The sequence below is a fragment of the Coregonus clupeaformis genome, chromosome 30, assembly GCF_020615455.1.
Source record: "Coregonus clupeaformis isolate EN_2021a chromosome 30, ASM2061545v1, whole genome shotgun sequence".
Classification (NCBI taxonomy): Eukaryota; Metazoa; Chordata; class Actinopteri; order Salmoniformes; family Salmonidae; genus Coregonus; species Coregonus clupeaformis.
In genome coordinates this window covers 30,647,542-30,669,158 of record NC_059221.1, presented here as the reverse complement: position 1 = coordinate 30,669,158, position 21,617 = coordinate 30,647,542, and the positions used below count along the sequence as shown (strand labels likewise).

Genomic DNA, 21,617 nt, shown 5'->3' with positions numbered 1-21,617 from the left:
ACACCCTGGCTCTGGGACTCTATATGTTGAGCCAGGGTGTGTTCTTTCTATGTGTTATATTTCTATGTTGGGAGTTCTAGTTGTGTTTATTTCTATGTTGGCTAGAGTGACTCCCAATCAGAGGCAACGAGTGTCAGCTGGGGCTGGTTGTCTCTGATTGGGAGCCATATTTAAACTGTCTGTTTTCCCTTTGTGGTTGTGGGTTCTTGTTCCGTGTTGGTCTATGTTACCTAGGACGTTACGAGTCGTTTGTTGTTTTTGTTTACTGTCCGTGTTTATCGCTAATGATAAATAAACATGTTCGTTCATCACGCTGCGCCTTGGTCCTCCTCTCTTAACGACGATCGTGACAATAGGGAATATTGTGGCATTTGGGACTCAGCCTATAGCCTATGACTTGTAGTAAAACCCTAAACAAGGCTTACTGAAAATTCACCATCTGCAGTGTAAATGATACTTTCCCTGAATGGAACCAAAATGAGATCATGACCCCAACAGTTTAAAGTCCCCCCTCAGGTCAGAGAGCAGGACTAATGAGCTCATACTGGTATCCTCTCTTGCACCATAAATGGAATGTGTGTGTGTTGAGGATGCAAGGCTAACCTTTGGGCCTTTGGATGCAGGTGTGCTGGTTGTCGCTCAGGAAGAATCCTTCTCTGCAGCGGCACTCGTAGCTGCCCATCATGTTGACACAGATCTGCTGACAACCACCATTACCCTCCGAACACTCATCCACATCTGCAATGAAACAGGAAGAGAGAACAATCATTACTATCATTGCACCGAAATGGGTCCAGGAATGAGGAGATAGACCATTAGTGTCAATTGGAATAAGGGATCTTCTTCTGCAGTTACTTTTTTGCACCCAGTCAGTTAGATTTTACTGAAGGAAACTATATATGATGATATGACAGCAACATAACAAAACGCAAGTTTGTTGGCATGGAAGGGTTGACACAGGAGAATACAAGAGTTCATGATCATTTCTGAAAAAGTATGAGTCTAATAACATTCATATCAATGCAATAGAACCAAGGGAGTGGTTTTCAGCAGTGCAAACTGCAGAGGTCATAAAATGAGGGGGAGATATGAGACATAGTCAAGAGAAGCCAGAGGGGGATGTCTAAAGGTGTCTGAAGAGTTGGTGTCTCAGTTAATAGTTATCTGGCGTGGCAGCAGACGGAGCGGAGGGCTAACGGTTTGAAAGCCTCCAACTGTGTAGCACTAAGCCTGAGCAGCACAATCCTCTGGCAACTGTGGTAACCTGATCCACCTGGAACAGAGTACCTGTCGATGACGAGCGTCTGTCAGCCCCTCCACTGAAAGAATGCCAGGAGAGGAGGGAAAAGAGTGAGAAGAAACGGAGGGGAGGAGAGGGAGTGGAAGGAGAAGGTGAGAGAGGGGAGAGGGAGGAAGGGGAAGGAGGGGGTAATGAAAGGGAGGGAGGAGAGGAGAGGAGTGCAGAGGGAGTTGAGGCACTTGAAGCCTAGTGAAGTGCAGCACACAGCAGCAATCTGTACAGAGGTATCTCCTGAGGCTATGCTTTGCCACTGGGCGTAGAGCCGTAGACTAATGAGTAGGTACTAACCGGTAGGTGCTGACATAGCATTTAATCCCATTGAGACTTCATTGGGCCCCTTACTCTACGTAAGATACTACTAAAGGTGTTCGGTACTCTCTGTCTGAAGCCAACTGAGACTACACCCAATCAGTGTTAACAGCACAACATCTATTCATTAACAACTTGTTAAAAACGTCAGAGCACACCAGTAACTACATGGGGTATCGGACCATAGAGAAACCAGATGTAAACTCTTTTGAATGTATAGCATCAAGCCACCATCCTTACGGTGGGAAAAATCCAAACATAGCCCTAAAATGATTTAACAGTATCAAATTAAAGACGTTTGGGGCCATCCATTAATCTTTGAAGACCTTTTAAATGGAAGGTCTTGCACAGTGTCATACAATATTATATACAGTATATTTTTTATTTAACCTTTATTTAACCAGGAAGTCCCATTGAGGTCAGAAGACCTCTTTCCCAAGAGAGACCTGTCTACAGGATTAGATGTTAGTAATGTTACCAGCCATCCCAGCATTCCCTATGCGTGACAGTGCCTTGGCTTGGCCTCCTCCTCCCCTGGAGACCTGTGCTCTGTCCCTGACAACGGACAGCGCTGGAACCCTATCTATCACCATGCTCAGCGCATCAATAATCTGCTGTATACACAAGGCTTTTTTTAATAAACCGTCATGCGAAACAGATTTTCTGTCTATTTGTCCAGTCTGAGAACGCCTCTGGATTAAGTTTCCTTTCTGGGGGATACTCAGCTCAGCATAGTTAGAAATTAAACTTCACTCTGTCCTCCTCTCTTTCACACAGACATAGACACACACCGATGCACACACACACATGCATGCAAACACACACCTCCAACTCCAGAGTGATCCCTTGAGTGATGTCATAGTGGAACCTGACTAGACAGAAACCTCTGGGGTAGCTAAGTGGGTTAGTGGCATGTGACCCTCCTGACCTCCAGGTCTAGTCCATCAGCACCGCTGCCTGCCTCCTCTCAAAACAATGTCATCATGTCACTCAGGCCCACTGAGAAAACCTGAGCACTATCGCTGGCCAGGTGACGTGTCTGTCCCTGCATTCTTGAAAAGAGATGCTAAATAAAGTTAGTGTTATAAGTACCGACCGGAAGGCCTATGAAGGTTGAAGTTGGAGCTGTTTCAGAGTGAAGTGTACTCCATTTGAGCAGCAGAGCTGCAATCCACCACAGCCTCAGTGCAGATGCTTTGGCTTTAACTTAACAGTCTTTCTCCACAGTGAAAGAAAGGGAGAGTGGCAGGGGTAACACCTTTCAGCTTAGCTGCAAGGAACCTGCAGCTGCACCTTTGCAGATAAACCGTAAAGTCAAACACCAACCTGTATGACACACACACCCAAATAAACACACACCAAAATAAGTGGGCACACACACAGACACATAGATAGAGAGAAATAAACGCATGACACATGCATGAATACACACCAAACAAGCAGTCAGCCACAAAAAGCCAATCAGGAATTCTCTTTCCAAACCTCCAGCGCATCAATGAAGGTTTCATTTCCTGATTCCTTCATCCCTCCAAATGAGGCGTTGCCTGTCAGTAGATCTCTCCTGTTCAAATAGCTGCAATAATTGCCTGTGTTGTGGGCTAGGCAAGGCTGGCGTCCAAAGCAAATATTTCCAAGCGGAAAGGGATTCTGGCACGGCCAGGAGAAGTGATCATGTTATTTTTTTTTTATTATCTTGAGAGGATGGAAAAAATGTCTTAATCAAGTTAAAAGGGTTGCCTCAGTTATGAAAAATGAGATCTCTCCCTCTATCCCTCGCTTTGCTACGAGGAGGAGAGGGGAAAAAGGGAAGATTCAAACAGAGGGAGATTAAGAGATTGGTTGTGTTTGCAGAGGCCATGTCCGCTGGTTTCTCAGATAGCCTTGACTGTATATATAACATTTGGCCTTGTGCTGAGCTTCGGAGCCGTGTAAACATGGCGGTTGAGTTACAGAAACTCCTCAACCCTTATTTTGGAGACGCGCTCATGTCTTTTTCTAAAAGGGTTCAGTTACTCTCGGGACATTTATTGCTGACCCAGCACCAGTGTATTGAGGGGAAAATAAAAAACAATGTGGATCTCCTCCACAGTGCTGACCAAGAGTTGTGCTTCCACAGACCCAACAGACAGGCAGGCAGACAGACAGGCAGACAGACATACATATCTTTGGGGTCCAGACCAGAGCAGACAGCCCAGAGACATGAGGTGAAATCTCACTGTTTGTGCTTTTCCTTTACAGGGGTATAAGAAACACACACTCCCTAATAAGGCAGCAATAAGGGCCAGGCTGAAGGCAGCACACAAACAGCATGCTGTGCTGCCTGAGCTGCCCTGGTAGGTGAGGGAGACATTATGAGGATAAACATCCCATTGGCTTTGCCGAGCATCGGTAGGTGGGAGGAGGGAGGGAGGGACGGGAGCATAGAGAGCTAGTCCCAAATTAAAACAAGATCCTTTATTTTTTAAACAGGATTAGGGGATTTCCTCTTTCCTCTCCGTTGCCCCTGGAGTTCAATGACATGGCTCGTTCTTTCCACCCTCTTGACTGAACAGTGACCACGGCGCCAGGTTTGAACTGAGCCGAGGCGCTCTGAGAGGAGCCCTGAGTGCACACAGACACTGGCCACGCGTAAACAAACACGTTGCGCTTATCAGGCACATGTCAGCAGGAGGTTGCACAAGTGAATGTGTTGCCTGAGCACAAACACTCTCTGTCTATTAGGTGGGTGGTTGAGAAACTAAACTCTGAGCAGTGGGAGAGCTACTAGACTAGAGATACTTTTTATCGGTTAGACAATGCACTTCCTTAGGTTAAGCCAATGTGTAGGTGTTATTCAAGCTGATTTAAACCTGACTAGCCCGACCACAACACACAGACACAAACAAAGCCTTTGCTTAGGCTGCATTTTTATTTGAATTCTTAAAAGTCTAAGCCGTTGGGTGGAGGGGGGGGGGTTCTAAGCTGACATATGGAATTGTTTTAAGATGGTCATACTATGGATCATTTAGCTATTTGATTTTGAATTTAGGTATAAAAAATATATAACAAATTATTTGATAAAATATTGAATTTGGCCTTTACCCAGAGAAAACGCATTGAATAAACCATTCATAAATGGCATAAAAGACAGTGAAAAACAAAATCATAAGAAACAAGATTTTGAAGTGTTTGTCCTTTATCTAGGAGATATAAGAAAGCTCAGGAAATATATATATTTACAGTACCAGTCAAAAGTTTGACACACCTACACATTCAAGGGTTTATTCTTTATTTTTATTATTTTCTACACTGTAGAATAATAGTGAAGACATCAAAACTATGAAATAACACATATGGAATCATGTAGTAACCAAAAAAGTGTTAAACAAATATATTTGAGATTCTTCAAAGTAGCCACCCTTTGCCTTGATGACAGCTCTGCACACTCTTGGTATTCTCTCAACCAGCTTCACCTGTAATGCTTTTCCAACAGTCTTGAAAGAGTTGCCACATATGCTGAGCACTTGTTAGCTGCTTTTCCTTTATGTGTGGTTCCCATTGTGAAGCATGGAGGAGGAGGTGTGATGGTGTGGTGACACTGTCTGTGATTTATTTAGAATTCAAGGCACACTTAACCAGCATGGCAACCACAGCATTTGCTGCAGCAATACGCCATCCCATCTGGTTTGCGCTTAGTGGGACTATCATTTGTTTTTCAACAGGACAATGACCCAACACACCTCCAGGCTGTGTAAGGGCTATTTGACCAAGAAGGAGAGTGATGGAGTGCTGCATCAGATGACCTAGCCTCCACAATCACCCAACCTCAACCCAATTGAGATGGTTTGGGATGAGTTGGACCGCAGAGTGAAGGAAAAGCAGCCAACAAGTGCTCAGCATAGGCGGATGCGGTGGATTGAGATGCATCCAATGCAAAACTGATGGATTTTGATTGGGATTTTTTTATTATGCTACTTAGATTGACTCTAGGGGGATAATTCAGTGGAACCGTTTATTGTCATACTAACACGATATAAACAAAGCTAATGCTGCTTTGATCGAAGCCCAGTCTCCAACGATGCACTCGTCGCTCAGGTAACAGTTTTTGGTAAATATACACAGAGAGAACCTGAACTTCCACTGTCTCACTCGGTTATTCCATAATAAAAAAGTTGCTTTGGTCATACCAAATGGTATTCCTCTGTTCCTTCAAAACAAGTTGAAGTATTTTAAAAACAAACCCCAGAATGTGTGTTTGGGTGGACAGGCTCGTGCCAAGAAGACAAGAGGCTCTGACGTCTGCAGCCTGACGGCTCGCTGTCTGCTGGATGCTTACATCCATAAAGCCCAATCCCAGGCTTGAGTTTCCCCCCAAGCCCTGCCAGTCGGTTCAGATGGAATTCTTAATTTCATGGTGGATGGGGCCGAACAATCCTGAGGGAGAGAGAGTGTTGATATACTCTTCAGGAGCTAGCTAATGCACCAAACCCAAATCCTCCTCCTCCCTTACAACTCATCACTCCACCCTCCACCTTCCATCTCCCCTACCTGGACTGTGGAAAGCCTCTCTGCCAAAACCTGATCTGTGCGTGTTACAACAACAGAAAAGTGATTGCACTCTGGGGAGAGAATGGTATCTGACCAGAGTGCTCTGGGTATCTACATCTGCAATGGAGAGATGGTGGAGGGGAGGGTTATTACTAAGCTCCCAGAGAACCTGGGATTTGTGATTTCCCCTGGATCAAACCAGAGGAGTGATGGCCTTTACTTTACCAGAGCATCATTATCTGGGCCCCCTCTCAGACAGCCACCATATTGACACACATAGGGGAACAGTGAGGTTAAGGTCATCTCCTCATGTCCAGGAAAGAATCAAATACGATCTGTTGAGAGTGAGGGGTGGTGATGGGGGATGGGGGGGGGTTATTACACTACCATTAAATTGTAACAAGTGCACTTAAAAGTGTTGCATTAAAGGGTGCTTGCTTCAAAGAATGAGGATGTAGCGAATCAACGTGAGGCTCTCTGATGACTGCACTTTAACAACAGCCCCCTGGTCAATAATACATCAGGCTGAATCCTGGCAGTTTGATTAGCCAGCCTTAGAACAAAATCCCTGGGGATTAGAGGTATACAGGCTCAACCAAGCGATCACTCAAAGCTGTCACACTAGATTGGGGAGAAAACAACGTTTTTCCACTTAGTCAGAGGGGCCGTTGCCATGGGAATGGGATTATCACATAAGATAATACGGAAATCACATACAACTTTGGTTTGAACAGTGAATACTATGACACAAATTCATGCTCTTCACTGACATAAACTTGTATTAGTATGATGTGAAGCATCTACCAGCTCAGCTGGTAGAGCACGGCGCTTGTAACGCCAAGGTAGTGGGTTCGATCCCCGGGACCACCCATACACAAAAAAATAAATGTATGCACGCATGACTGTAAGTCGCTTTGGATAAAAGCGTCTGCTAAATGGCATATTATATTATTATTATTATAAGCATTATGCAAAGCCTTTATAAACAGTGTTTAACAAATAAAGTGTACCACAGTAATAGTATTGATATTGTTGCTGAGATGATCTTTTGAGTGAGCATAAATTGTGTGAGTCCTGAGGATCTGCTCCTACAACTGACAGGACGATACCAGAGAGAGAGAGAGAAAGAAAAGAGAGAGAGAGAGAGAGAGAGAGAGAGAGAGAGAGAGAAAGAGAGAGATAAAGAGAGAGATAAAGAGAGAGAGAGAGAGAAAGAGAGAGAGAGAGAGAGGTGATGTCGATGAATAAGTAAACATAATGCGATGATGATAACAGCTCGGACAGCTGGCCAGCTGGAGAGGACAGGACCTGAATCATTACTGCACACTGCTTTGGAGACATTGCTGCCTTCCACACATCCATCTGTGGCGTGTGGTTCTATTCTGGGTCTGCCATTGTTTATCTGTGGGCTTTCAGGCTCTGTGGTGGTGGTGGTAGGGTAGGAGCAGGGGCGGCCATGTTTTGGCAGTGCTTTTTCCATTCAGAGAACACAGACAGACAGGGCATCTGTGTTTTATTTGTCTATGTCCATTCTGCTGTGCTGTGTCTCTCTTTGACCTGGCCATGCTTGACATAATATCAGTAATGTGATCCCCTATAATGTTTTTCTGCCGGGGCCAAAGGTTAGTAAAGATGTGATTTGTGGTTTGCTAGCTGTAAATCCATCAGGGTGTATTTGCACAGATGTTAATGATATTTGGCACCACATAGCCCTACTTGAGTGATTCCAATGGACCATACCAATGATAAGAAGGAATTTAGGTTTCTAGAGGTCCTAAAAGAAAACACATAGCTCATAAATGTAGGGACATTTGCACTTTAGCGGGGAATAATGGACATCATGCATCTATGAATCGCTATAGGCTCCTTTTTAAGTGCCTAAAAAAGCCCTTCTGTCCCAAACACCATTATGAACTAGGTGTGGTAATTCAGTAAAGGTCTTCAAAACAAAAGCCATTTCACTCATAAAGAATATAATAACATTGTTTCTGCTTCACTACTTCACTGCAGTGTGCCTCTTTGTAGAGATCTCGAGACATCAGTGAATACAAGAGCGCACCATGAGGTAAATTATACAGCGACCCACAGCGACGTCTTACTCCACATGCACAGATTCACTGTGCTGTGACATCACATTGGTTCCACCTGAATTCCTGACTTCCTGATGTCTTTGTGAGGTGTCTAGGGCATTCAGGGGAGACAAGGGAGGCCACAGAAACCTGAGCAGCCCAGTGAGGCTACGGTCGACTGCACGCTCTGCCACCTGCCGCCCAACATCATTAACACTGCTAGAGCGGCCAATTACAAGGACATGTGGTGCGGGTCGGTCGGCAGGGGCCAGGAGAACGCCTTGTTAGCGACTCACAACTGACTAGGTATCCCCCTTTCCCCTTTCCCTGTCTATCCCAACCCGGCCCCTGGACTGATTAGCAGACACAGCACCCCCTGCTGGCTGGGGCCAGGGCCGTGTAAGAGAGGGCAACAGGAGAGGAGAGTAGGGGCCAGGGACGTGTGAGAGAGGAGTGAGGGAGTCAAAGCCAACCTAAGCATGTGGATCATCAACCTCATGTCTTATACAAGTGAACTTCGGAGGATCGGATCAGGTGGGTCTAGGAGTGAGTGACTCACTGATTACAGTGATACTGTCCAGGTATCAGTCTGCTCTCCAGCCCACTAGCCAGAGCCTCTATTAGGTCTGAGCTTCTCTGAGCACCATCTGCACAGCCACTCCAGTTACAGGCCAATAGAACTAATCTTATCGAAGGGGGCCAAAGGCGCTTAAACCTCTAGGAAGTTAAGGGGGAACATGAAACCGCCACAATGCCTCTTCCTCTCATGCTTCTGTGGTAAGAATGAATCACTTAGAATTCCAGAGCGGGGATGTATAAGACAGTTTTCTTCCCAAATCCTCCAAACTCTCATCAAGCCCAGAAGACTAGGCTAGGGTAATTGCTAGGAAAGAATAGGCGACACTAGAAAGCTAGAAACCTTTTCAGCACCATTTAGTTAATACTTGACCCACTCAAAAGATTTGATCAAAAGAGTTCATCGCTAAATACATATGTTTTACTTTTGTTAATCGTTGAATGTGTGCAACAAAAATAAAAATATGTTTCATTGCGTGTGTTATTGTATTGTTTCTAATGGAGGTAAAATGATTCAATGATACAATAATGATTCATCCACGTTACTCACAACCATTGGGGGACAAAAATAGTGTTTAACATGATTTTTGAATGACTACCTCGTCTCTGTACCCCACACATACAATTGTCTTTAAGTAAATTTCAAACACAGATTCAACTACAAAGACCAGGGAGGTTTTCCAATGCCTCGCAAAGAAGGTCACCTATTGATAGATGGGGGGGGGGAAGCAGACATTGAATATCCCTTTTAGCATGGTGCAGTTATTAATTACACTTTGGATGGTGTATCAATACACCCAGTCACTACAAAGATATAGTCGTCCTTCATAACTCAGTTGCCGGAGAGGAAGGAAACCACTCAGGGATTTCACCATGAGGCCAATGGTGACTTTAAAACAGTTACAGAGTTTAATGGCTGTGATAGGAGAAAAATTAGGAGGGATCAACAACATTCCAGTTACTCCACAATAGAAACCTAAATGACAGAGTGAAAAGAAGGAAGTCTGTGCAGAATAAAACTATTTCAAAACATGAATCCTGTTTGCAATAAGGCACTAAAGTCAAACTGAAATTAACTTTATGTCCTGAATACAAAGTGTTATGTTTGGGGAAAATCCAACACAACACAACACATCACTGAGTACCACTCTTCATATTTTCAAGCATGGAGGTGGCTGCATCATGTTATGGGTATGCTTGTCATCGGCAAAGACTAGGGAGTTTTTTCTTTTGAAAAAAAGTGGCCTAGATACAGTTTTGACTTAAATTGGCTTGAAAATCTAATGCAAGACTTGAAAATGGCTGTCTAGCAATGATCAACAACCAACTTGACAGAGCCTGAATCATTTTTTAAAGAATAATGTGCAAATATTGTACAATCCAGGTGTGCAAAGCTCTTAGAGACTTACCCAGAAAGACTCACAGCTTTAATCGTGGCCAAAGGTGATTCTAACACGTATCGATTCACCGGTGTGAATACTTATGTAAATTAGATATTTCTGTATTTAATTTTCAATAAATTCACAAAGAATTCTAAAAACATTTTTTCACTTTGTCATTATGGGCTATTTTGTGTAGATCGGTGAGAAAAAAAATTAATGTAATACATTTTGTATTCAGGCTGTAACAAAATAAAATGTGGAATAAGTGAAGGGGTATGAATACTTTCTGAAGAGACTGTATATCAAAGGGATTGATGGAAGCATGGCCTGAAGAGGCAGCAGGCCCATAACCACAGATACACACCTGCATGCAAGGCAAAGCAAATGATCCACACACAAATAAATGGGCTCTGCTAAATGACTTGGAAAATAACCCTGCTTCAGACTATGCATGTTGTGTGCGCTTGTGTGTGTGTGAAGGAAGAGAGAGAGAGAGAGAGAGAGAGAGAAAGAGATAGAGAGAGAAAGAGAGAGAGAGAGAGAGAGAGAGAGAGAGAGAGAGAGAGAGAGAGAGAGAGAGAGAGAGAGAGAGAGAGAGAGAGAGAGAGAGAGAGAAACTGGCGTAACAAAGCGAGGCAGACAGCGGCCCCCTCAAGCCTGTACATGTTTATCAGTCTACGGAGACACTTTGCTACTTTCAGTTCTGTAAGGGCATGAGAAATAGATATGAGTCCTTGTTGACTGTCCATGGCATGTTTACCGTGTTGATAAGTAAAGTTGTAGGTTGTGCTGAGAAATAGTTTATCTACTGTTCATGTTAGCGTGTAAGAAAGAACACACTGATCTAATTCACCACCAACACATCACTCTATCCTATCACCAATGAAGCATTTTGTAAACCAACAATAATACCTAAAGAGACAGTACAGGATTCACAGACAGATTAGAGAGAGAGACATCTGTCAACACATAACCTGTCTATGAAATATGAGTAGTTATATCATATCACACTTGCTATTCTCATTCACGGTCAACACACAGCAACAAACAACATCAAAGGTTCAAATGTTTTATGATGAGGTTCAAATAAAATGTTTCTGTCTGAGGAGAAGCCAGGTTTGACTTGAGGTTTTGGAGCAGGGAGAGAGAGACTGTGGGAGAGAGGGGGAGAAGGGAGAGGAGAGAGGTGAGAGGGTGGCTATGCTAAGCAGCTGAGCAGAATTACTTTCCCTTAATTTTGTAGCCTTTTAAGTTGAATGTGTGCTCTAAGGGGCTAATATGAATGGCACACTGGTGTAATATTAAACCATGAGAAAGTACGGTCCACTGACAGCTCACTCAGAGCCCTGAGCCCAGGGTCAAGCTCTTCATAAATTCACTATTTTTACCCAGACTTGTTGAAAAAACAGGGGGCTTTTTTTGTATGTGGAAAACAGAAGGCGTGAGAGTTTCATCCTGCTATGTGGGACCAGGAAACGTCTGCCAGAAGTGAACTACAGTAGTAGTCTAAACATCACACATTAGCCCTGACAAATAAATGATCCCTCCCCCAAAGTCCTTTTCTGAGGTATGATAGACATCCAGTCTGGAAGATTAATTCATGCAACAACATGAATTATGTCAAGTTCAATGTTTAGGACTTGCACATGTGCAGTTGAATGGAAACCAGGCATTTCCTACTCAGGGACCTTCTGTAGGCAGTACTTTAGTTCTCTCCTTGGGCTATGCTAAGCAAAGTGACTGAAAGGACACAAGATCCCGTGTAGCTCAGTTGGTAGAGCATGGTGCTTACAACACCAGGGTCATTGGTTCGATTCCCACTGGGACCAGTATGTAAATGTATGCAATTGCTCTGTATGACAGTGTCTGCTAAATGACTAAAATGTCATAAAGCTGATCATCAGCTAACACACACTCACCGAGGCAGTTGTGTCCGTCGTGTGCAAGGCGGAAACCGTCATAGCATGTGCACCTGTAGTTCCCCGGGATGTTGATGCAGTCATGGACACAGCCACCATTGTACTCACTCGCACACTCGTCTAAATCTGCAGGGAGGTAGAGACAGAGGGATGAGTTAGGACTATGGGCTTTTAATGTTTGACCTGCACCCCACCACCCAATGTTTGGACTCAGAGATCGATATGACAAACGTAGCTACCTGTAAGACGTTTAAGGAGTATGTTATTTCAAAAATAGTTTGCATTTTAGTCCGAAACATTGGTGCATGTATCCCTCATGAAATCCGCATAAGTACTACAAATCCAAGAGCATAAGATAAAAAGGGAAATATACAGTGTTGCAATGTTCTATAAATAATGGTAGACAGACAGAGTAAGTGAAGTTTTCTCAAACTTTAGAAGCAGGCAGAGAGGGTACAGTACATTAAGTGTATTGGGGGTACAGTGTGTGGATGGGGAATGTGAATGTGGCCATGAACACAAGGTGATATTATAGATGAGATGATGGATGGTAGGATAGAGAGAGAGAAAGAGAGTTAGAGTGGGAGAGAGAGAGGGGGGAGAGGGAGAGGGAGTGGGAGAGAGCGAGAGAAAGAAAGAAAGAAAGAAAAATGAAAGAAAGAAAGAAGCAAAGGACATGAGTAATACTGAGGAGAAGCAGACGTGCAGCTGAACCAATACTCCAGTCAGCGAGCAACATAAAGATGACAGAGGAGTAGAGTGGCCTGTTGTGGAGGTGGCTGAAGAGGCTCTGGTGATGCGCTGGCAGGCAGGGAGGCAGGCAGGGAGGCAGACAGGCAGGGAGACAGACAGGCAGGGAGACAGGCAGAGAGGCAGGCAGACAGGCAGGGAGGCAGACAGGCAGGGAGACAGGCATGGAGGCAGGCAGATAGGCAGGGAGACAGGCAGGGAGGTAGGCAGACAGGCAGGGAGGCAAACAGGCAGGGAGACAGGCAGGGAGACAGGCAGGGAGGTAGGCAGACAGGCAGGGAGGCAAACAGGCAGGAAGACAGGCATGGAGGTAGGCAGATAGGCAGGGAGACAGGCAGGCAGGGAGACAGGCATGGAGGTAGACAGGCAGGGAGACAGGCATGGAGCTAAGGAAGACAGGCATGGAGCTGAGGAAGACAGGTAGGGAGCTGAGGCAGACAGGCAGGGAGACAGACAGGCAGGGAGACAGACGGAATTGGAGATGCACCCCATCTCTTATTTTCTGACCCATTTAGGGCCAATGATCTGGGTGGTTCGGCTCCTCTTTGTAGTTGCCTGGTACAGATGCCTCAGTGCTTGATTTGACTCGACAGCAATGGGCTGAGCCTGGACCAGTGCACTCTCCCTCTAACTCCCAGAGCTGCCTGCCACCACAACGTTCTGCTGCTCCATCCCATGATGTCACACAGGAGACACACTAATGCCAGTCTTACTCTCATCTACCCCAGGCTAAGAGCATCTTATTCCCTCAACGAGAGGAGGCTTCCTCCCTCTTGTTCACAACACTGACATTTCTCAAGATCAACATGATTATATCCACCCAACACCATTGTTCAGTCTGTTCACTATTCAGTCTGTTACAGACCAATTTGACTAATTCACATTAAATGCAGCACCATCAAATTCCTATCAAACTGGTGGATTTATTCCATGGGCAATACCAGTGAGATAAAAACTAAGTAATGTTCTAGGGGTTAAAAGAAAGAGAGATCAAGAGAGAGAGGAAGAGACAATAAGAGCGAGAGAGCAAGAGAGAGAGCGAGAGAGCAAGAGAGAGAGAGAGAGAGAGAGAGAGAGAGAGAGAGAGAGAGAGAGAGAGAGAGAGAGAGAGAGAGAGAGAGAGAGAGAGAGAAAAGAGAGAGAGCAAGGGAGGGGGGAGAGAGAGAGGGGAGAAAGAGAAAGAGAGAGAGAGAGAAAATGAGAGAGAGCGGTTTCTGTGATGACTTGGTCAGGGGACTGCTAACAGGCACTGAGGCATGATGCTGCAGTGCAGTGGTTCTCATGCTGATGGACTAGAAGATTGAGTGGATAGAATGGTTCTGAACCAGCCTGTCATGTTCCCTGTTCCCTGCTCTCCCAGACAACCTCCTTGGCATCCTCAGACAGAGGCTGTGCCACTGCCAAGGTGTGTGTGCCAGTCTCGTGTCTGCCAGCATGTCAACGGGTGTCTCAGAGCAGCACGTCACCTGAGACCACACTAAGGACCAAAGTTCCCTCCACACACCATGAGTCAGGACTCAACAGCAACAGAAGAACAAGTACCACATATAGAACAAGTACATCAATATGTATTATTATCCTGTCTCCCTGTTATGCTTTATTTATCTCCCCCTCTCTCAGCAGGACTCTAAGGACCTCTATTAGCAGGGTAGAAACACTAACAGTCTTTATGTATACATGCTTATGTATTTCAATGGAATTCTAATGTTGAATACAGAATGCTCAACCTTAGTGTTATTGTATGGGTACACCTGCAGAGACATAGGCAAAAACATACAGTATAATTAAGCAATACAGCCTGAGGGGGTGTGGTATATGGCCAATATACCACGGTTAAGGGCTGTTCTTATTCACGACGCAACGCGGAGTCCCTGGACACAGGCCTTAGCCGTGGTATATTGGCCATATATCACAAACCCTGAGGTGCCTTATTGCTATTATAAACTGTTACCAACGTAATTAGAGCAGTAAAAATAAAATAAAAATCATACCGGTGGTATACATTTACATTTTAGTCATTTAGCAGATGCTCTTATCCAGAGCGACTTACAGTTAGTGAGTGCATGCATTTTTCATACTGGCCCCCCGTGGGAATCGAACCCACAACCCTGGCGTTGCAAGCGCCATGCTCTACCAACTGAGCTACAGGAGGCCTGATATACCACGGCTGTCAGCCAATCAGCATTCAGGGCTCGAACCACCCAGTTTATAAAATGCAATGCAGTATATCCAAGCATCACCTACAGGGCGCTCTGGGCTGGTGTAGTGTGAGTATATGAGAGTGTGTGAGGGAGAAAAGGAGCGTCTGGTGTGTGTGTCAGTCATTCAAATCAGATTGTTTCCGCATCATTACGGTCATAATGAGGCCTCTGCAGATGATAATCCCTTTACCGTATGAGGGACAATAGCTCCTTTAGCCTCCAATAGAAATAATCCTCATCCTGTACCTGACGTGGGATAGAGAGTAGATGATAGACAGACACATCAGCTAGTTGGACTGGATGCTCCATTTTGAGTTTGGACTGAGTTTAGACTTGCCCTCTTGTATTTCAACTACTCTTTCAAATTGCTTATGCATAAAACAATTATAGTATATTTTCACTCATGACTTGGGGATAACAAAGACATGCGATAGCTTACAAACATACACTACATATACTACCAGTAAGCCATCAGACTGCTGAACAGTTAATCAAATGGCTTTGTATGTTTGTTTTTTTTTTGTTGCCCTGACTCTCTTGCACTGGCTCTATGCACACTCACTGGACTCTACCCACACACTCACACATACTACACTGACACTCCAACACACACATACACACACACACACACACACAAACACACACTCATACACCACATACGCTCACAAACACAAAATACACACACACATGCATATTGACGCCACACACACTCACACATAGACACACTTTCACACTCTCCACGTCTTGATTGCCTAGTCACTTTTACCGCTACCTACATGTACATACTACCTCAATTACCTCAACTACCTCGTACCCCTGCACATTGACGTGGTACTGCTACTCCTTGTATATAGCCTCGTTATTGTTATTTTATTGTGTTACTTGTTTTTTGCTAATGTTTCTTACTTTTTAACTCTGCATTGTTGGGAAAAGGCTCATAAGTAAGCATTTCATGGCAAAGTCTACACCTGTTGTATTCGGTGCATGTGACAAATACATTTGATTTGATTTGAGTAATCTTCTAATGTGTGTACCGTTGCAGAAAGAACTGAGAAGCAACACAGGAAGAGTATATTTGTACAGCTATCCTAATATCTCAATTTCCACACTTCTTCTTCCACAATCACAAGGCAAATGTTATGATAGCAAAGGCTGTAATTCCACCTCAGCATATACAGTTGAAGTCGGAAGTTTACATGCACCTTAGCCAAATACATTTAAACTCAGTTTTCCACAATTCTTGACATCTAATCCTAGTAAAAATTCCCTGTCTTAGGTTAGTTAGGATCACCACTTTATTTTAAGCATGTGAAATGTCAGAATAATAGTAGAGAGAATTATTTATTTCAGCTTTTATTTCTTTCATCACATTCCCAGTGGGTCAGAAGTTTACATACACTCAATTAGTATTTGGTAGCATTGCCTTTAAATTGTTTAACTTGGGTCAAACGTTTCGGGTAGCCTTCCACAAGCTTCCCACAATAAGTTGGGTGAATTTTGGCCCATTCCTCCTGACAGAGCTGGTGTAACTGAGTCAGGTTTGTAGGCCTCCTTGCTCGCACACGCTTTTTCAGTTCTGCACACACATTTTCTATAGGATTGAGGTCAGGGCTTTGTGATGGCCACTCCAATACCTTGACTTTGTTGTCCTTATGCCATTTTGCCACAACTTTGGAAGTATGCTTGGAGTCATTGTCCATTTGGAAGACCCATTTGCGACCAAGCTTTAACTTCCTGACTGATGTCTTGAGATGTTGCTTCAATATATCCACATAATTTTCCTTCCTCATGATGCCATCTATTTTGTGAAGTGCACCAGTCCCTCCTGCAGCAAAGCACCCCCACAGCATGATGCTGCCACCCCCATGCTTCACGGTTGGGATGGTGTTCTTCGGCTTGCAAGCTCCCCCTTTTTCCTCCAAACATAACGATGGTCATTATGGCCAAACAGTTCTATTTTTGTTTAATCAGACCAGAGGACATTTCTCCAAAAAGTACGATCTTTGTCCCCATGTGCAGTTGAAAACCGTAGTCAGTTTTTTTTATGGCGGTTTTGGAATAGTGGTTTCTTCCTTGCTGAGCGGCCTTTCAGGTTATGTCGATATAGGACCCGTTTTACTGTGGATATAGATACTTTTGTACCTGTTTCCTCCAGCATCTTCACAAGGTCCTTTGCTGTTGTTATGGGATTGATTTGCACTTATCACACCAAAGTACGTTCATCTCTAGGAGACAGAACGCGTCTCCTTCCTGAGCGGTATGATGGCTGTGTGGTCCCATGGTGTTTATACTTGCGTACTATTGTTTGTACAGATGAACGTGGTACCTTCAGGTGTTTGGAAATTGCTCCCAAGGATGAACCAAACTTGTGGAGGTCTACAATAATTTTTTCAAATCTGTCTGTAAACAATTGTTGGAAAAATTACTTGTGAACAAAGTAGATGTCCTAACCGACTTGCCAAACCTATTGTTTGTTAACAAGACATTTGTGGAGTGGTTGAAAAATGAGTTTTAATGACTCCAACCTAAGTGTATGTAAACTTTCGACTTCAACTGTACAAGCGGCTGAACCCATTGGCCCATGTTTTGCCAGGGTTTAAGGTTTGTTTCAGTAATACCAGATTTGTTGCCCGTAGCAGAAAACAGCAGGTTTGTCTTTGAAAATGATTTATGTAATAACAATTTTTTAAAAATCTTACTAGTCAATGGTTTCATTACGGATCGGTTAACAGTTGACAATAATCACAGTAATGTAAACTCTGATGATTGGCAAAGAGATTCAACCAAATCGCGATCATACATTTTATTTCAGGCCATACTCCTCCTGTCCTTAGTTTAAACCAGGTAAAGTCAATAACAACTCGCTGTGTAGAAACCTGGGCAGGACCAACAGCCATGTGCTGTACTGCACTGCCTTATACCTGCTATGATTATTTACCACAGTCAGTATAGGAGAGGCAGGCAGCTCATGGCCATCAACTACACTTATGGTGTTTATCTGCCTTGAGGAGTCTTTACAGACATGCTGCTAATGAAGAGAGAGAGGCACAGACTCTTTCAGGCATCAGCGCTCTACTCTCTCCTCAGTTTAGACTTTCAAGTGGGCACTTATAACCTGAAGGCAAACAGCCATGAAAAACACAATCAAATACATTTAAGAATAATCTTAGGGGGGTGACATTGTGAATATGGTTCTGCAGTAATACTAATAAAAACAGGGGGAAATAACGATCCAGAGGCTTTGAACACTCCCTACTACAAAAACAGGGTTATGGAAACTTTCCTGACTTCTTGGCAGACAGAGGCCTCTGATTGCTTTTTCAACCGCTATCTTAATTCTCTTCTCTAACGTGTACGAAATGTACTGCTTCATTTAATCTTTGACACAAAAGAGCAGTCGGCTGCACCTGTCTTTTTTTCTCTCTCTCTCCTTTTACACAGCACCTCTATCCTCTCTCTCTCTTTTACACAGCATCTCTATCCTCTCTTTCCTTTTACACAGCATCTCTATCTTCTCTCTCTCTTTTACACAGCATCTCTATCCTCTCTCTCCTTTTACACAGCATCTCTATCCTCTCTCTCTTTTACACAGCATCTCTATCCTCTCTCTCCTTTTACACAGCATCTCTATCCTCTCTCTCCTTTTACACAGCATCTCTAACCTCTCTCTCCTTTTACACAGCACCTCTATCCTCTCTCTCTCTTTTACACAGCATCTCTATCCTCTCTCTCCTTTTACACAGCATCTCTATCCTCTCTCTCCTTTTACACAGCATCTCTATCCTCTCTCTCCTTTTACACAGCATCTCTATCCTCTCTCTCTTTTACACAGCATCTATCATCTCTCTCCTTTTACACAGCATCTCTATCCTCTCTCTCCTTTTACACAGCATCTCTATCCTCTCTCTCCTTTTACACAGCATCTCTGTCCTCTCTCTCCTTTTACACAGCATCTCTATCCTCACTCTTCAGGTGAGTTTGGGATTTAAAGATGGATTAGGGAAAACAGCGCCACTGTCCGCCCCAGCACCTTTATTATTGTTTTTGTTTTGTGGACGAAACAGAGGTGAGGTGCGTCGAGCAGTGTGGTAAATGAAATTGCAGTACATATTCTGCTGTTCTATCGGGCATGCAATGATGTCAGAGGGAAAAAAACAGTGTTCGTTGTTTGCAGTAACTTCTTTGTTGTTGTAATATCCCAAATGGATGTGGCAGTTTCCCCATGAAGGATTCCAGCTTTAAAGTTTTAAAGCCAATAAGACATGTAAAGTATAAAATTGTGTGTGTGTGTGTGTGTGTGTGTGTGTGTGTGTGCGTCTCTGACACCTTACCTTCGCAGTGCTTGCCATCCCCCTTGTAGCCTGACTTGCAGATACATTTGTATGACTTGAGCGTATTCTGGCAGATGGCATCGATGCTGCAGTTGTCAATTTGCTCTGCACACTCGTCCACATCTGACAGAGAGGGAGAGATGGAGGGAACAGTGACGTCTAAGGACAATAACAACTAACAATGTTTAATTTCCCCAAGTGGCTAATGTAGTGTACATTAGGGGAGGAGGGTCAATCATCAATCTGACAAGGTATTCACCATATAGGATGTTTACTGTGGATATACAACCCCTGTAAAGTACCTTGTCAGACAGACAGACCACCATGAGAATAGAAGCAGTCACACTTGATAAAGACAAAACAACTCAGCTCAATAAACCCCGCTACACTGTGGTATGTTTGACAGCTTAATAGTTCTCGGAAACCCTTGTACAAATAAACAGTTAATTCATGCGTTTTTGAAGAACCGATTGCTTCATAACAATAAACAAGCAGTTGACTAATTACTATAACGTGTAAATAAACAGTCTATCATTGATTGACCTGTGATGAACCTCTGTTTGACTGGCTGCTGGCTTGGATAACCTGTACCTCTGATACACGGGTCAAGAAATTGAGTAAAAAGTCAATGTTTTCATTGGGATGGTAGGATAGATAGCCCTCTGCCATGGTCATGGACCAGAGTTAGGTTAGAGTGAAGGATGAAGTCCAGAAAAGTATAATCAGGGATGTGATCAGGAAATCGTATAAACTCAGGAAAAATAGGATATTAGTTTGAGATCAATTTCAATACTTTATGAATAAAGGATAATGTAAAAATCCCAATCTTTTATAAAATATTATCATAAAAGTGAAATTATGGGCTTGATTAAAACAGGGAACTGCGGAGTGAAGTGGGGGCAGAGTGGGTTCTATGGCCCCCTCCTCTCTAATCCCACCTGATCCCGGTTAACCAGCCCAGGTGTTTGGGATTACCCCTGCTCGCAGGGGGGAAAAGCTTAACAAGGTTTACACAGCTTCCAATATCGACCCTTATCACAAGTCCTCTCTCTGCAGGGTCACGGAGGACTGATCCCAGGAGTACACTGCCTGCAATCTGAGACCTGTTAGTTTAGCATCTACCCTGGGAGCCATAGGCCATCACTTCCATGGGCCTGACCACAGAAGACAATGACATTAAAAACCCATGCTGTTCTTTGGAGAGGTCAGGTCTCAATAATCCTTGGAGAAGCTTTTATTTTTTCCTGTCCAAGGGAAGTCTGTAAGGCCAACTACACACACGTTTGACCTTTTGAGGTTAAATTAGAAAATAATGTTTTAATCTGGCTCTATTCAATCTGTATCGCAGAAGTTCAGCGTTACAGTGAGATTGAAATTTAAAAGCTCCCGCGTCAGCGGAGAATGCATTCATGGTAGACGCTGCATATGTCGGCTCAATCGGAAATTACCTTTACATTTTTATTGCGCAATCTGTAAATCTGTCCCCATCCCAAGCCATGTTGACTACAGGAGTTTAGTAGAATACTTTTCTCAGTCACACAAGCATTTGCAATACCACAAGTCCCAAAGGCTCAAAGTAATTTATTTATCCATATTGATTTATATGAAGTGGTAACAATGGGAATCCTCAGGGATAGAAACACAAGCTAGATATTTTCTCCTCACTGATTATCCTGAAGGATGAATAGGACAACGTTCCTTTGATAGTCGAGTAAAAACATATTCATCTTTTAGTCAGGTCTCCAAGATGACGTAGTAGTACGGTCGTGTATTCTGTTGTGTCCTCATGTAAATAGCCTGTTTTTTTTTTTTTTCGTATATATTTCTCTCTCTAACTTTCCATCCTTTAACTAAATATACTTTCCTGCAACCCGCCTCACCCAATGTGGAACGGATTCTATTATTTCTTTATTTTTATCAAGAACCTACGGCTGAAACTAGCCAGCTAACTAGCTACTTGCTATTTGCCACCGTTAGCGGTCTTCACCACTGTCCGTGGCCTGCACTACCTACCAGCCAGCTCTAGCCTGGACAATTATCGGCCAGTCTGCACAGCGTGCTATCGACCCAGAGCATATCGGATTTTCTGCCGGAATCACTGAATCACTGGACCTTAACACCGGACCATCGCAACTAGCTAGCTGCAACCGAATGGCTGTTGTTGGCTAATCACCACTGGCCCGACGTATCAGTTAGCCTTGAGCCAGCCTCGAGACAGGCCCATCTCCCGGCTATCTACCTCTCTGTCAACCG

At 43.9% G+C, this 21,617-nt stretch overlaps 1 protein-coding gene across 4 annotated transcripts in view; it reads right to left on the bottom strand.

Moving 5' to 3' along the window:
* scube3 (signal peptide, CUB domain, EGF-like 3) overlaps positions 1-21,617 on the bottom strand; it is a 94,478-nt gene that overhangs the window by 50,613 nt on the left and 22,248 nt on the right. For all 4 annotated transcript variants that reach the window (XM_041856275.2, XM_041856276.2, XM_041856278.2 and 1 more), the window contains exons 2-4: positions 19,365-19,487; positions 12,083-12,208; positions 604-738 (exon numbers count right to left, since the gene is read on the bottom strand). In XM_041856275.2, coding sequence (XP_041712209.1) covers positions 604-738; positions 12,083-12,208; positions 19,365-19,487 — 384 coding nt within the window. The remainder of the gene's footprint in view (positions 1-603; positions 739-12,082; positions 12,209-19,364; positions 19,488-21,617) is intronic.